Here is a 17,553-nt window from a genome sequence, read left to right as displayed (position 1 = left end):
TGATTAGATGAAGAAAAAAAAGTTGAGTCATTTTGCATTGGATAAATCATTTCCTATCAGTGACTTTGATACAACGATTGATTGCCAGAATAATTTGAGAGAATAGGTTGGTAGCCTATTTGATATGTTGATATAATTTAACTTCTGTGATAAAACAAACACTGGCTTTGAGTAGAGGCCTAGTATTTCTACTATGTATAAAACAAATAGTCTCACAGATTTAGTTCTTAAATGGAAATGCTGACAGCCTTTGCAGTGCTGATATTTGTTGCTGTGATAGATGAGAGCAGAAGGGGGAAAGAAAGCTTGCTATATAAACAGGAGTTCGGAAAACAGCCATCCAATTGTTTTGCTTATGCTCTTGGATGTGCATGCTGTTTCTCCCTTGATATTACATACCATTCCATTTAGAGCGATGGCAGCCCTGATGCAACTGCCAAAGCAAAGCTCTGCTACCTATTGGGGATAGGAATAACTTAGACAATTACATGATAGTTAGAAAGATTAGGAAGTGTACTAATGCTGAAATGTCTTGATCTGAACAGTAAACACTCAAATTCATAAGGATTTACAGTCACAATTGTTATAATTTGAGTATTTTTGCAAGAGCATTGAAGTGTTTACTTCTGTAAATCTTTAAATCAAGGGTTTACAGTCACATTCCAGGGCTCCCTGGCCTGACTCTGTTTATCTTTGTCTCAATAAAGGTATTATTGGTGATACGCAAGACATTGTGAAACAACATTAGAGATGGAACCAGAAGCTGAAGACCCAGACAACAATGATAACTTGGTCCCTTGGTCAGGTTCAGATGGTTCCCAGGAACTTTGTGTCTCTGAGTCTTTGGCAGAGTCCTACTATGAAGATGATGCCAGTGACGCAGAGTACCCTTTAGACAATCAGCCTGCTCATATCCCCAAGTCTGAGTCCACAGAACACCTTCAATCACAAGACTGGGAATCTGCCGGTGAGCAACAGTCCCTGCCTGAGTTCAGTGGAAGTGAAGAGGATGTTTCATACCAAGAAGAGGATGACATCTATCTTAATGAATCAAGAGAGTCCATCACAGAAACTCCTCACATCCAAACCCCACGAACATCACTGCTCCAACACCCACAGCACCCTGATGCAGAGTCTAAAGCTGGCCAGATATCAAGGCCGCATTCTCAGTCATCCTCCTCCTCTCTTGGCCATGCTGCTGATATGACCCTGGCCTTGACCCTGACCACAGAACAACCCCTGGGAGCCAGTAATAGACATGGCCTGGGCACTGGGAACAGGAGGGTCGAATCCTCAGAGGAAGGAGGGAGCAGTGAAGCACCTCCTGCTTCTGTCTTCTTTGGAATTTCAAACGAGGGTGCTGAGCAGGCAGAGAAGTGGAACTCTGAGTCTGACACAGATCTGTGCAGACCGGACAGGCTCAGGGCAAGGCACACACGTAAGTACCCTCCCTTGTTATACTCATGGACATATGAAGCTAGCAGTTCAAACTGTACAGCATATAGTAAATGTTTGTTTTTTTTCTAAATTAAAAATATGTGATTTATTAATAGATGAGATGGATTTTTGTGTTTGTTTCAAAGGCATAAATTAACTTTTGATAATAACCTTACATTTACTCTGCCTGTAATCATTATAGGTGTTACTTGAAGCAAGAGACCTTATTTAATCGAAAAATAACTTTTGCAATGCACTATGGGTGCTGGTTATTTTCATGCAGTAATGCGGGGTCTATTTGAGGTGGACTTAGAGGGAGAATTCCCATGGCTTTAATAGTCAGAGCAGGATAAGAATAAAATATGACCATATGATGAGGCTGGCAGAAACAAACTTGACGGACACCAGCATGTGTTACCCTGGCCTGTTACCCGATCCCTTTTCCAATCGTAAGACTTGCAATGGAAAGTGAGCTGATCACTTTTCTTGCCTCATAGGCCCCCCCTAAGTTAGCTGTAAGTAAATATGATGCTTTTATTAGTGTGCTTGCTTCAGCAGGGGCAGCTCCAACATTTCTCTTTCTTGTGTTTAGTTTGCTTTCAAAGAAAACCCCCAAATGTTAAGCAAATGTAATCTGTCCCACAGTTATTTGACTTATAAATTACTTAAAAACTGTTTCTTAAATTTCCACTGACTGACAGAATATCTAAATAAAACAATGGTTGCTTAAGTATAGATTTGAATGTTTTCATCTTCCTCCCTCCCTCCCTTCTCCCTTTCTCTCTATCCCTCTCTCACTCTCTTCTGTTGTCTCAGGGCTCTGTCACAACGAGAGCCAATCGGAAAGACAGGTCAAGGAGACCAAATCTAAATGTAAGCGAATTGCTCGGCTTTTGACTAATGCACCAAACCCTCAAAATAAAGGAGCCTTGCTGTTTAAAAAACGGCGCCAGAGGGTCAAGAAGTATACACTTGTGAGTTACGGGACTGGTGATAACAAGCTTGACAGTGAAGACCAAATAGAGGAGGAAACTGAAGAAGTCCGATCAGCTGGGTATAACTTTAGCGATTCTGAGTTAGAAGAAGAGTATTCTGTTCATCACCAGCAGTATAATTTGAGTCTGAACTGGGGAAGTGTTCGAGAGATGGAAGCATTACCAGAAACTAAAGGGAAGGGTGTTTTGATGTTTGCCCAGCGCCGCAAACGGATGGATGAAATTGTGTCAGAGCATGAAGAGCTGATGAGTAAAGGAAATCCTGTGGAGAATTTCACAGAACCTGAATCTAAAGAAGCACAGAATATATATGACACTAAGGAAATGTATGTGCATACTGACCAGGCTAACTACATGGATGTAAATGTCAAACAGCACATAGAATACCAAGAAAATTTTGAACAGATGAACCAACTATCCAATGTGTCAAGACCCTTGGTGCCAAACAGAACTGCAAGGCCTTTCCTAAGATTGCAAGATGGAAAAACTGCTCCTGTCATGCTTGGTGGCGTCGCTCCAGTGACAAAGACGCATGAACCAAGATTCAGAGTACCTGTGCCTATTAATACTAACCCACACGTTTGGTCCCCAACTGGTGACATCATAGCCTCAAGAGATGAGCGAATATCCGTGCCAGCAATCAAGACCGGCATCCTACCAGAGTCAAAGCGGAAAATCGCTAATAAACAGCAAACTATGAAGGCACAAGATGCTCACCTTCAAAACAAAGGGGATAGGAGGTCTTATATTGAGCCAGAGGAAGACTGTTTTAGTCTAGGTGCTGAAGCTTGTAACTTCATGCAACCGAGAACAATAAAACTCAAGAATCCCCCTCCAGTTGCCCCAAAACCTACCATTGACCCTAACTGTCCACCTTGGATGAGGAGGAGCCCCTCTGGAGAGCCCTATATTCCCCCAAGAAGTCCGGTTTCACAACCTTCTCACAGTCCTGCAGGGCCTCATAGTCAGCATTACTTACAGCAGCAAGATTGGGCTCAACGTCAACACATGGCCAACCATTGGGCACCAGATCAAACTCAGGCACCACTTCAAACACCTGCCAATGCCTGGGCTCCGGTCAACTCCTCCTCTCAGCTTCATCTTCAGCCAACCACAAATAGCTGGAGTCAACAGTCCCCACGATCCCCTGTGAGTATGCACGCCCGCAGCCCTACTTACAGCCCACATCATCCACCTTCACCCTCAAGGAGTAAGCCAGACAGTGCTCCTCAGTCAGTTACCTCTTGCCCCCCACAAGCAGGGAAGCCATACATCCATGCATCTGAAGCATCACAGGCTTCTCCTAAAGGTCGAGTCTCAGACAGAGGTATCAATCGCGCTGGTGAAGGTTCAACAATGGCAGGAAAAGGTGCAGAGTTGTTTGCCAAAAGACAATCCCGTATGGAGAAGTTTGTTGTTGATGCTGAAACAGTGCAAGCTAAAAAAACGAGATCCCCCTCCCCAACCTTATCTCTCCCTAACAGTTGGAGGTATTCTTCTATTGTTCGTGCCCCACCTCCTTTATCATATAACCCCCTTCTTGCTCCTTTCTACCCTCCATCAGCAGCCAAGCAACCCCCTTCCACAAGCCCCAAAATCAAGCCTAAGACCAAAGAAAAACCTAAAGCTCCCCCAAAGCACCTTAACGCCTTAGATATTATGAAACACCAGCCTTATCAGTTGGACTCTTCACTGTTCAAGTATGATGCAGCCCCTGAGGCCAAAAGCCCCAGCCCCAGCCCCAAACCAACTCCAGCATCAAAGTTTGAGGCTGCCAAAAGCCGCAAACAGAAATCTGCCCCTTCTCATTCTACTTATACTGCCCCTGAGCTTGCAGCTCAAAGCAAAGCAGAAGTCCCTGCTAAGTCTTCTGTTTCGGTAAGTTCCCAAAAATGTTCTGCCCACCGAGACACAAGCTCAGCTGAGCCTCTTGCTACGGGCGAGCACTTGGATGAAAAGCGCACTATCACACCTGCAGCTCATCACAAGCAAGCTTCAAGCCCCCGACCCGCAAGCACATCCTCCCAGCAGTCATCTGTTGGTGACAGCATAGCTTCAGCTTATTCTCCTGCATCTCTTATTGCTAGAGGTGCACGTCAAATGGCACCACGGCCAAGATTTTCTGCTAAGAAGCCAATGGTGACAAGCACACAGTGGAAGCCTGTTGCTATGTTTCATTAGTTCTAATACTGTATATGGTCATGCTTTGGTGTAGTCAACACGGAGATGGTAGAGCACAATTACATCTGCAACTTGATAGCTTCTAAAATGTCTTACTCAACAGGTGGAAATGTATAGACTTTTGCACTGTCTAAATGTAGGCCACTACCAAAATAATTAACAGTTTGCTACAAGGATATTTTCATCTGGCAATGTAAGAAACGCATGAGAAGGCAAAGCTAGCTTAAAATTGTAAAACAATGGGATATAATCTAAAAGAAATAACTTAGCACATTGTATCATCTTCCTCTAACTTTGTAGGTGCATGTGTGCTTGAAAAAGGAAATGTGAGACTAAATAATGTTGAGTGATTCTCAGGAAGTGCTATTACATGTGCAATAATGTGTGCAGAGAGCCTTCAACTAAGGTCTCTATTTTGTTGTTTTTCTTTCTTTAGTTTTTTTTTTGTAAGAAAAAAGATTACATGGATTATATCCATTAACCCCAAAAACTACAGACAATAATATTTATTATAGAGTTATTTATTAAATTTAAATTAAAATATACTGGGATAACAACAACTACTATATTTTTGTCATTTAGTGTGTCTGGGGAGAAACTGTCTATGCACTTCCTTTGTTTGGATGCATTCAATTTGCAATTCCTTCAGTCTCATTCCAAACTTTGATGGTATCACAACAGCTAAAAGCAAGTTAGTTGTGATCATTAACCCTGATGACTTTAAATGTCTTTTTTATGTGGATTTATTCAATTGTCAGTCATGGCCAGTTATTTAATTGTCAGTAAAGTCATCAGACATTCTGTAACCACATCCTTGATGTAACACTATAGCAACTTATCACAGAGATTTGACTATTCCGCTATTGATTCACATTACCAGTAGCTTCTCAAAATGAAAATAGGAACCACTTGTCTTGTTCGTCTCTTTGTCTCTGTCTTTCAAACATATCACTGTTGATTGCACTTCTTGTACTCAGCACAATCATGCTATTAAACTTCTCTTTCCTTCTACTTGTGTACTTCTTATGTGCGTCATGAGCTTCTATTCTTTTGTACTGTCTTATTACTTTTTCTGAGTCACCCATATTTCTTCCTTCATCTCTCTTACTGCCTCACACTTTCACACAGAATGTACTCACCTTCAGCAATATCAGTTTTCGAAGATCCACTACATGATTTGGCCATTTTCAATCATTAATTGCTCAAATTAATCCAAAATGATAAATTGCTGAAGGTTAATGCTGACACTGATGAATATGACTGTGTGTTTGTTTTCAAAGCATTTCTTTCAGTCTACCTTTAGCTCTGAAAAGTTTGGAACTATGATCTTGGCACTCAAAAGACACTGCTTTAGGACAGGGCTCATAGCCTAGGGAAATCCACCATTAAGCAGAATTTCCATTCCACTACTCTAATCTTTTTTACAGCATGCCTGTATCTACTATCATAGCAAAAGGTATACCTGTGTTCATAGAAACAAGCTTTGAGTATATTCAATAGTTCATAAAACTCATTAGGTACTCACTCACTGTGAACCTTCCCCACATGCTGAAATGTCACACAGCTATACCAGTAGCTAGCACAACATTAATGTAAGTGACACATATTTACAGTAATTTGCGTTTTTCGCTGATTTAGACCAAAAGAAACAACCAATACTCGCAGGCCTACAGCAATGTCTTGTGGCAATATGGTTGCTAAATGATTGTGTCATGTAATAGCTGTTGAAGGCTGCTAGGTCGACAAGCTAATAATTAGGTTGTCAGTGTTCCAACTCACACATCCAAACTGCAGAAAAGAAAGCTTTTTGTTTTGGTTGTCAAGTATTGATTATTCAAACATTATTAAAACCCACACAGGTGATAGGCGGATTGGAGGTCCAGTGTGACAAAAATGAAACTTTTACCATTATTACTAGAACAGGGAGTTCTGTGATGTCACATAATTTCCAACTTTGCCTTCCTGCCTTCAGTGTGAGCAGAGGTCTAATCAGCCAGAAAAAGTGAACACACCTTTGTGGGTGTCAAGGGCCTTTAAAAATGTTCTGTTTTAGGGTGGATTTCCCAAAAGCAGATGAAGCAGTGACAATCTGGCACAGACATAGTTCCAAGCTATGTTTTACAATCTTTTAAAGGTCTTTAATGCTGTAACATTGCCGCTGTACTTATTTTAAGTTTCTTGAACCAACAGCAGGTAAGTACTTAAAACTTCACTTATTTTCAATTTTTGTTATGATCTCAAATACTGCTTCAAGACATCTACACAAGACCCCGTATATTTCTATCACTCAAAACTCTGGTCTAGAAATCAGACATTTTGGAAGTTATTTTTTGACGAAGAATTGTGTAGGGTTTCTGCTGTTGAAACCAGGGTTTCAAAAAAGTCATGTGTAGCAAAAATTAGCAGTCCCATTTCATAGAAAAATGAAACAAACAAAAATGTAGATGTTAAAAAAAAATATTTTGATCAAAGGACTATCATTAACCCAATCAATCAGGAGAAGGTTGCTTATTTAAGATGTGCTCACAATGGTCCTTTCTCCGAACCATTTATTTTTGTCACATTTTTTAACAGTGTGACTTTTACACATGAAGTAAATGTATTCTTTTGCATCTTAAGAGCTTCTACTTTTTGATTCAGTGTGCAGGCAATTTTTCCAAGAAATTGTACATTTTATTTAAGCAGAATTATCAAATATTTGTTTGCACCCCTTTGTTCTCTAAAACTCATCAGTTAATTTAAAATAAAACATAATCAATCTAGAACATTATTAATAATCCAAGCTTCCATGAAGCCAGAGGGTGGCAGCAAAGTCTGCACAGCTGTAACACCAGTAAGCTAAGATGTGCTTTTCTTTCAGGGATTTGGTAGAAGCCGCTCCCTGAGCCTGCCCAGGCGATTGAATTCAGTGTCTTCTTATGGACTTCTGTCACCTGTGAGCACACCTGGAATCCAGTCATCATTTTTACCTACACAGAGGCAAACATCCTTTCAAGAAAAAGTCTACAAGCCACCATCACCGTGGGAGGCAGCATCCAGAAGCCCCATTGGTTCCATTGATGAGGCCTTTATGTTTCAGACTGTCCCATCATCTGTTGCCTCCAATGTCAAAGCAGCAGGACACCGCAGGTCTCTGCCAGAGCCTCCTGATGAATGGAAGCGTAGGGTGTCTCTTGATCCTGCAGCTGTCGGTATGGGTCATTACCATGCGGCCCCAGCTTTTCAGGCACCGTCCATGAACAGGACATTTTCACCTGAGAAACCAGCCTTCTATGGGCCTCCCTTCAGACCTGCACAGCCTTTAAGGCCTGCCAGCAGGGCCAGTATTGGATACATGGGACAGGGCATGAGTACAACAAAGTACTCTCCCTTGCATAGTGCAATCCAGAGAAGTTAAGACCACTACGTTAGTTTAAGAGAAATATACATTTATACCAACATAAATGATATATGGTATAGAAGATCATGCTAAGTATATTGAGGATGAAAGATAAAGTAAATTTGGCCAAAAGAGAGGGAATATGTTCAATCTATTGCGATGAAAAATTAGGTTATTGTTGTTGGCTTGTTTTGCTTCAGACTTATTCAGAAAGTCTAAGACTTATTTTAGATAATTTTATTCTAGATAATATGTTATATTTATCATTTATGGCAGTGATTGGTCTTGCATGAAAAAAGTCACTCTTCACAGTACGAGTGGTCACTTGTTTTGAAGGACACAACAACTTACTAATACTATTGTGCCGTGTTGCTGAAAATGAGATATAACCCCGCGAAGCATTGATGGGAGTTTTGGCAAGCAATCATTTCAGATTAATTTTGTGATTTTCTTTTTTTTCCTTTTTTTTTTTTTTTGAGAGACAGATTTAGGACAGACGTGGACCACTACAGTCAAGGAAAGTTTAAGCAATGTGTTATGAGAGCTGAAGTACAAGTAGATGAAAGAAATGTTTGGCAGATTGCCTTTTTTAAGTCGAGTGGTGTTGCTAACTGAAGATGCTTTTAATTTTGACATTGTTGGTTATAAATATTTGCAGAGAAATAAGGCACTTTAAGAAATATTATGTGTGGCCTTCAGTCATTAACTGCTGCTGTATCTGTAACTCACTGTGGCTTTGTGATCACTTCTTCAGGTTGGAGTTATGCATATTCTTTTACATCGAAATGTTTCATACAATACCATTGTACCATTTAAACCATTACAAACATTATATATTTTTTTTATTTTCTTTCTCTCACTACTATAGCAGTGGTGATGACAAGTATATTCAGAGAGTGAGCAATTCTATTTATCTATTTTTAATAATTACATAAATACTATATCTATTTGCACTAAGGAAGCTGCAGTGTCCCACATTTCATCATACACTGTGTGGTGTTTCTGCCATTGATGGAGTCATTTTTTCTATTCTATCAGGCTAAATGTTTGGACATTTTAAACTGTGTTTGATCAATTTCTTGAGTAAAATGTTATTTTTCACACCTTTCACACACAAATTGAAAAATTAAAAATACATGAAAATTGTGAAAAGTGTTTGATGTGGGTTTTTTGGGGGGCGGGACTTTATGTCTAAGCTTGAAGTCCATTGACATTATGCTAACATTAAAAAAATGAAGCGTTTAATTGCAGAAAAAACATTGTTTTCGATTCAATCTTTGATTGTTACAATTCTTCATGTATTCAAATACAATGCATATTACTGTTTAAAAATGGAGTGGTATAAAATATAATGGTTTGAAATTAATATTTTCCAGCAGTATTTTCTACAACAAAGTGTGACACTACAAGTGAACAGGGTAAACACTTAAACAGATATCACCACAAAAATCAAACTCCAGTTGATTTCTTGCATTAAGACAATATTTTTTGTATTAGAAATTTTCTGAAATGTTATGTTTAAACATGCAAATGAGGTAATATGCCATTAAATATACTTTTTTGCATTTGCATGACTGTCAAGAACAGAAATCAGAACGAAACATTTAAGCTTAAGTATTTTGGAAGTTTTCTTTCCACTAGTCTGAAATAAGACATGTTATGGAAACAAAATAGCCCAAAATCTCAAAATTTGCTAGTGCATTAATTCTTTCTTGCACAGCAACCTCCGGCAATGAAAACATGCTTGACTGTGGACACTGACACCTGTCTTCTAGCAGTTTCTAATTCATCGCAGACTTGCTTGTTGCTGGTATTTGGTTGACTCTTGACCATCTTGACCAGTTTCTCTCAGCAGCGTTTTCTTCCTGATCGTGGCAGTGACACAACTTTCCCATGCACTTTACAGTTACAAACAACTGTTTGTACAGTTAATCTTGGGTCCTGTTACTGCTTGGAAATGGCTCCAAGGGACTTTCTTAATTTATTCAAATCAATAATGCACTCTTTTTGATCAATGCTGAGCTCTTTAGACTTTCCCATTGTAGTGTTTGTGGCTGACTTTAAGGGGTATGTCAAACAAGCCCCATTAAAATGGGAGAAGACCTGGAATTTCAGAAGACCTATAATGAATTCATTATTGAACCAAACTCCATGAAGAGAGAGCTGTAGAAATCATTGGAACTTAAGACTGCCATGATATACATGTTCCCTACAAGTGTGAGAAAATGTTTTACTAACTTTGAGTAACTAAACTTTGAGCAACTTATCTCAGGTATCAAGAGTATTTTTTCACAAGGGATTAAATGTTCAGTATGCCTGAAGTATGAGAACAGGTTCAACTGCCAGGGTAATGACCTCAATGTTACTTCATAAAAATCTTTTTGGCTGACCATCATCTCAGGGATGAGACCATACTCCCCTTAACGCCCCTCACTGGTCTGTATATCATTATCCACAGTCAGTAATCACACATAAGAACAGTAATACAACTCAGTTTGAAGAGAGGAGTTTACAAGTTGCAGCTGCGCCTAGCACTGACGACCTCCCTCACTTGAATGTTCGGAGGGTACATCAACCCACAGAGACACGCTGACTTTGAAGACTCAACACAAGGAGGGGAACGTGTCTCTTGAGGGGAGTCCTTGCCTAAAGGAACATCAGTGGGCATGTGTGTGTTGTCCATCCTCTCCCTCTCTTGCTCTCTCTCTCTCTCTGGTAGCTATCCATGCCCCATGGTGTTTGAGAGTGGTTTTGAGTGTTTGGCAGGTTAAATTTAGCCTATTGATGTAAGCTGCATTCCATTCACAACAGACACAGAGACACACTCACAGTTTGGCTTTAGTGTCCAGGAGTGTGAAGATCAGGGAAGATCAAACTACCGACTGTAGGTTGACCCCTGAGCCTCCGTGTCCCCCTTCAAGGATACAGGTTGAACACTAGGGATACCATCACAGGTACGGATGAGACTCGTCAAGGTGTATTCTGTGAATATGTGTCATGTTTGAATTATATTCTCGTTATGTTAAAACATACGAGTCAGTGTATTGTGATGAATAATAAGCTGAATAAATTAAGCTGAATCTAACAATGATATTTTCTATGAATTATATGATTATATGTCACTTTCCTATGACTTTAAGGAATTGCAATTGTTGCCAGATTATCAGTAAATCACATACATTTTCTATCTTTAGTAATATATTGCTTTGCTTTTGCTTTGGAGTGCATGGAAATAATTTTAAAATTGTCAGATATATAGCTGTTGAGTTGGCAGATGGGCACAACTGAGTTATTTTTTTATTTTTTAAAAGTATATGTAGAGTTGTACCATCATGTTCTGCATTTGACAACATATCTAAATATATCTGATTGTGCTGACCAATGCAAATGTGAGAAAGATATTTTAGTTATTATGTTAGAGCACTTTTTTGTACTGCTGGACATTTGTTATGTCGAGTAACGCACACAAACTTCAGACACAATATTCACCCATGACCTTTAAACAAGCGATTTATCTTGTGACAACATTAACCAGAGATGCCACTAACATTAGCTCACATACACAAAAATTGATCCTGTGACGAGGCCAGATTTAAGAATTACGTGTGTAGTACAAGTGTGAGTACAATGGGGCTTTAGGATTATGCAATCCATTGTTATTTGTGAAATGTAACCTCTACAGAGATTATTGTAACATGACAAACACTGATATGGCAGATTTATTTGACGGCGAACATTTGAAGTCATCTTCAAATACCCATAGTTGATGACAATAAATGGGAGATGAACTTTATTACATATTTGGGTTTTATTCTCCTATGACTGATGAAAGGTGACCTTACACTTGCACAGCAAACAGCTGTGTTTAGCTGTAACCTGTCAACATAAGGGCACTGCATTGATGTTGGGGGTCACAGTTTTATGACTTGGACAAAACAACTACATCCTGTGTCCTGTATGTGTTTCCAGTATTCCTGAGCTCTGCCAACCTTGCCAAAGCCACAATGTCACAATTCTGTACAATGCCAGTTGGACAGAGGAAGAAGTGTGCAGCAGCTATATGCCAAGAGATCCATGGTACCAATGGTATGATGTTATAGCTGAGGCTCAGAAGACGAACACAATGCTGCAAGAGAATATCCATTCTGATCTGGGTTCAAAATGTCAGGGCTATTCTCTAGCACTCGCCATAAATAAGCTAATGGGATGATTTACTACCTATGGTTGCTGATCCTTTGTCGTTGTCCTTTTCAAAAGTCTATTTCTGGAGAGGGGAGGGAAGTTGTGAGGACCGCGTAGCTGTTTGTTATGTGAAGGTCCATGACAGCTGGGGTACATTCCGTATGGTGGATGAGGAAGCAGCATGTGCATCCGAAACTAATTTTCAAGTACAATGATAACTCATTTTCCATGACACAGATTACAAAATGGACAATATGAATTTTTGACACCTTTGATGTCATTTACGGATGCTCCCTAAAACCTGTTCAGCTGATGAAATGATATCAGGGGACATTTCTGAGTGTATATTTATATTCTATATCCAGCACTTTCAAGATCTAAAAGCAGGGCTGGAGTAACTCAGGGGGTCCTGGGGCAAAAACAAAGCCTGCCACTCCTCCTCCACCACTTACCCGTTAGTTTGAGATTATTTGATTATAGGCAATTTATCTAAACTGGCCACAGACAAGTTTGTTTGCTTTAACTTAACTTAACTTTATCATTATAAAGTAACTGTTGATTGCACAATGTATGGCTATAGAACATTTATACCATTGGCATTTATGTCAGTTCCCTATAAACCTTTTTGCTTTCATTATGCAATTGTCTGCCATTGCAAGCACAAATTAAAGGGCTTACTAGGGATCCAGTCAAGATGGCAGCCTGCCACCATCTCTATCTGCTTTCACCCCTGCCTTATAGACTAGAATGAATGAATAGACTCATGTTTTAGTCCTGTGTTGTTGGGAGTTGTGCTCTGAGGAAATGGAAACGATCCAGCAGTCATTGCGACAGCGGTGCCAAAATTAATACCATGGAAACACATATCTGTGGATGATGTTAAAATGCCACATTGAGGTGCTCAACAATTCAGTCTATGTTGTTCTTTTGTTTTGCCATTTACATTAATCAAATTATCATGATTGCCACACCATGCCAGCATTTTGGACCCCTGAGGAGGTTCCCCCCTTCTGCTCGTTATTGGCAACCCAATAACATCACTGACTAATTAGTGTTTTTGCTTGGTTATAAAGCAAATTATAAAATGTACCTTGACTGAATGATATAGGCCTATTGTTATGTTGCTATAAAGTTATAAAAATAAACTGTATATCTGAATAAATGTACTTTTTCACAATGTTTTTTGCCTGACAGGGGACATAATGGATCTGGGAAAGAAACTCAGCACTCCTAAAGACATTATGTTGGAGGAGTTATCGTTGCTTTCCAACAGAGGTTCCCGGCTTTTCAAAATGCGCCAGAGGAGATCTGAAAAATATACATTTGAAAGTATCCAAAATGAGGCAAACGCACAGCTAAATGTAAGTCAACTTGTGTGTGATTTAGTCACTTCAAATGTTTGAATAATTGGATATGTAAAACACTTCTATGCTCTTGAACAATATTAACTGTCAGTATTTGGAGTTTTGCCTGCATGAAAACTTGTAAAATTGTCTGTGTATTAATCATCAAGCAAATTTATCAGGACATACGCTCTTGAAAAAAAAAGTGTTACACCACATGGACGATAACAGAGACATGTGCCTCGTGTCTTTTGCATCCTCCAGCCAAATCCTCTGAGAGGCTGGTCAGGCACTTTGCTGAGAGGCTGCTCCCCTGTTTATCAGTGCCTGTAGACGTGTTCCTGCATGTGTGTGTGTGCGTGCCTGCGTGTGTTTGTACGTGTGGGTATGTTTGCGTAGTTACGAGTGTTTGTGTACACATGTATCAGAGTGCATCAAGTACAAGAGCAGCTATGAATGTGCCAACTTCACGATTTGTCACTCAATTGATAACTAAAACTCAATACATGTCCTGTACTTTGCTCTGTTTTGCAGAATAATATTTTAACTGAGAATACACACTCTGTGGAAATTAAAGTGGATCCACCAGCTGATGGAAATACTGCTAATCAAGAAAACACTGCTTCAGGTAATATTGCTGTTCAGTTTGTGTGGCTGTATTTGATTAATCAAATATGGAGCATTATGATTTAAAACATTATTCAGGATTTAAACTCATTCATGATCATAAGTAAAAATAAATATGCTAACATTAGCACTGAATGTTTAGTCAGTGAAAAAGGAATCCTGTAGCTACTATTTCTTTCACAGTCAAACTGTCTTTTAAATAAAGCCCTTGTGCTGCACAGTAAAATAAGAGCAACTGATTATGTAATGCTGTCATAATAATGACAACTGGTATCATACAGTCTTAACAGCCGTTCTCGTCTTAAGGCAACTAATTTGAATAGCTTGATACCATAACAGAACTATGATTAATTATACAGGCTGAGCAGCTTTAAATGCTTTATTTCATTTTATTTTGTTCTAAAAGCGAACAGAGTCCTGTGCTTGTTCTTAAATGCTCCAGTAGGGTGTCATCCCGTGTGGACACTTTATATGATGAGTGCACACTTCAACTATGTGCTATTTTAAGGCCTCAGATCGCAATGATGGACAACTCAGTCTGCCTCGTGTAAGTGTTCTCTAAGCACAGTCTCTATTCATAATCCTATCCACTCTAAAACTTTAGCCTCCCAAAAAAAAAGGCTTAAGAAAACAGCTCAGCATAAACCCGTGAATGCATAAACCATACTGTCAGATCATGAAGGTGCTAAGTATAAAAATAGTATATTTGCTATAGCGTGTAAAACAATATGATATGCACATAAGATATTGCACTTCCTGGATATTGCACATTTGCTGAAAGTGCAGTGGCCCTATATCAAATTAGAAATACTGTATATCAATGCAATGATGCAGCTGAAGACATAATGGGTGGCAGCGTGTAGTGTTTTAGGGTTAGTGAGTGTAATATAGTGCTGATAGTCACACAACGTCAGTTTTTAACAGTATTCAAGTTTATGGCTCAGGTGTAGAAGCTGTTCTACGAAATGTTGGGACAATCCCCCTCAACATGACTTTCATGTGTGCCTTTTTGTTTTTGTTTACTTCTTAAAACACACAACTCCAGAGAACGCATCAGCTATGCCCAAGTCCTACCACTCCCCGTGGGAACAGGCGATCCTCAGTGACCCCGACCTCGCTGAATCCCTCAAACTGACAATGCCAGCACCAGACCCACGTCCAGATCTCCCTGAGTACAGATGCTTTAACCGGTGAGAAAAGAACGCCCTTATGAAGATGTCACATGTGAAAATTTGCCTTTTTACATATAAATCATATTTTCTTTTTTCATAAATTAAAGAAATTCACATTTTCACACGTGAATTACATACATTCAGACATGATTGGCTTTTTTCTGCATGTGGATTTGAATTTCCACATGTGGAAAACACTTTTTTTGAGAAATAGTACAATGAAGAGCACCATTCATACTCAATATTAATTACAGGGTGGCTACTCCTTTTGGTGGCTTTGACAAAGCACCCAGAGGAATCACATTCAAGCTCCCTGAGATAGACCTGAACCCGCCCAGTTACCCAGAACTGCAGGACCCAGGCGTGAAACGGCCCACCTTCAACAGATCAGCCCAGGGATGGATATCTGAGGGCACCCATCTGATCCTACCCACGATTACCCTGGAGCCTATCCCAGTCCCAGAGTCTGATGACCTGTAGATAGTCTAACTATATGTAATCTGGCAACATGTTGTCGGCTGTAGGCTATAGTATGTTGGCCCTGCCTGTGATGACGGCATAACAGTCAATTAGTAGCTCAGTCACAATTCCTTCCCCACATTTTGTTTTATTTTCCAATGGACACAACATGTTTCATGCATTTGTTGGCTAGAGTGTTTGGTGTACACTTAAATTATATTCAAAGGAAAATCATGTAAATAACAAAATGAATTTGCTATGCATAATTCAAGAAGTCTAAGAGTTTCAACCAATACTGAAAGCAAAATTGTAACTTTTATAAATGGTCAATGAACTGATGAATATGTAATGTAAATAAAGAATGAAACGTAATTTATTGGTGGCACAAAACTGGAACATGCAGTAAATCACATTTAGTTATTATTGGTGAGTATTTCAAGTCTATATACTGTAAAAAATTATGTCACAGAAAAATAAACTGATATTGTTCATTGCTTTTTATTTATCATCATATATATACATATAATCCTAAGAAAAAAATAATTTAGAGTGACAAACAAAGATTACGTTTTTAAAATTAAGCCACCAATTAACTTCAACACGAAAATTTTATAAATACATTTTAATTCATAGATGAATACAAAATGGATGTAGTCATGCTGCTAAAGAGAAAATGTAAAAGTTTGTTCTGTGTTGTTTCTGGTTGCAGATCAAGTAAAAACTTGTAACTTTACAATGTCAAAACCTGGTAATACTGTGAATGATTGCAAAATTCACTGAATGTCTGCGAGTGATATTTGATGTTTCTGCTGTACTTCATTGTATTTTACCTCTAGACAGTTTAAGTGTATTGCCTTCCTCTACATACACTTACATGCTGTATATTGTACGTTTTGACTCACATCATCTTTATGCTTCTGAATGTAACTGCCAATATGCCCTGGATTAAGGAACAATTTACAAAATCTGCTTTTCAGACAGCTGGGAAAAAAGAGAGGGGGAGATGTAGGAGAGAAAATTCTGGCAGGATTGAATTCAAGGCCAGTGGGACCTCATGAGCAACCCTAAAACATGGATATCATAAGCCAAAGAATTTGCATGTCATTCACAAAGAATAACATTTGGGCAATCCATCAAGTGAGATGTGCAAAAGTGATTTAATTTTGTCAGCTGTTTAATTGCTGCCATGATAAGAAATGTGAATCTGTATCATTTTAAATGCATTAATACAGTTAATAAGTATTCCGAGAAATTCTTGGGAGTTGATTATGTTGTTCCCTGACTTTTATCATAACTTAACAATTGCAGGTTGCAGATGTTTACATTTCATGGTTGAATATCTGTGTGGACAGTATGTGACACTGACATCCACATCCTGTATTATACAGAGGGTTAACTGTAAGTTGGATGCAGTTTCTCTGTGACACAAGTCCAAAAACCAAATAATGATAGAAGCAATTGAAATAAATCTACTGAATAAACTCAAACTGTCCTCACAGCTTCTGAATCTGGTGGTAACACACTGATATTTATAGTTGCTCTAAGTCTATCTAAGTCACTTTTTTTTAAGAAAAGGCTGAACTACTACTCACTGGAAACTAAAAAAAGAGAGAGAACAAAACAGATACAAAAAAAATCTGCTCTAAAAATAACATGAAGAAGAGTCAAGTTTGACAGCTCATCTCCACACAACTCAGCTGTGCAACATTCAGAGGGAGAAATCTGAAGCCTTATTTTTCCAGGCTATTTTATAAATAATACTAAAAACTCTTCATGTG

The 17,553-nt window shown here is 39.0% G+C and overlaps 3 protein-coding genes across 4 annotated transcripts in view; 2 read left to right on the top strand and 1 right to left on the bottom strand.

Moving 5' to 3' along the window:
- Positions 1-17,553, bottom strand: part of LOC311273822 (uncharacterized protein) — an 88,342-nt gene that overhangs the window by 43,383 nt on the left and 27,406 nt on the right. The window lies entirely within an intron of this gene.
- synpo2b (synaptopodin 2b) lies at positions 751-9,177 on the top strand (the record flags this gene model as incomplete). Its single annotated transcript, XM_084379418.1, has 3 exons — positions 751-1,438; positions 2,254-4,310; positions 7,474-9,177. 3 exons carry the CDS (start codon positions 751-753, stop codon positions 8,008-8,010), a joined length of 3,282 nt encoding a protein of 1,093 aa, XP_084235544.1. The 3' UTR covers positions 8,011-9,177.
- On the top strand, positions 10,608-17,252 carry myoz2b (myozenin 2b). Of its 2 annotated transcripts, XM_084374631.1 has the most exons (6): positions 10,608-10,946; positions 11,962-12,078; positions 13,369-13,535; positions 14,052-14,145; positions 15,190-15,334; positions 15,571-17,252. In XM_084374631.1, exons 2-6 carry the CDS (start codon positions 11,997-11,999, stop codon positions 15,794-15,796), a joined length of 714 nt encoding a protein of 237 aa, XP_084230757.1. In that variant the 5' UTR covers positions 10,608-10,946; positions 11,962-11,996; the 3' UTR covers positions 15,797-17,252. The 2 variants fall into 2 exon arrangements, with proteins under 2 accessions (XP_084230757.1, XP_084230758.1); XM_084374632.1 differs by lacking the exon at positions 11,962-12,078 and having other exon boundaries at positions 10,609-10,946.

This window comes from Pagrus pagrus (genome assembly GCF_965226575.1).
Source record: "Pagrus pagrus genome assembly, chromosome: 2".
NCBI lineage: Eukaryota > Metazoa > Chordata > Actinopteri > Spariformes > Sparidae > Pagrus > Pagrus pagrus.
The sequence above is the reverse complement of the archived record's forward strand: the minus strand, read 5'-3'. Positions and strand labels throughout refer to the sequence as shown.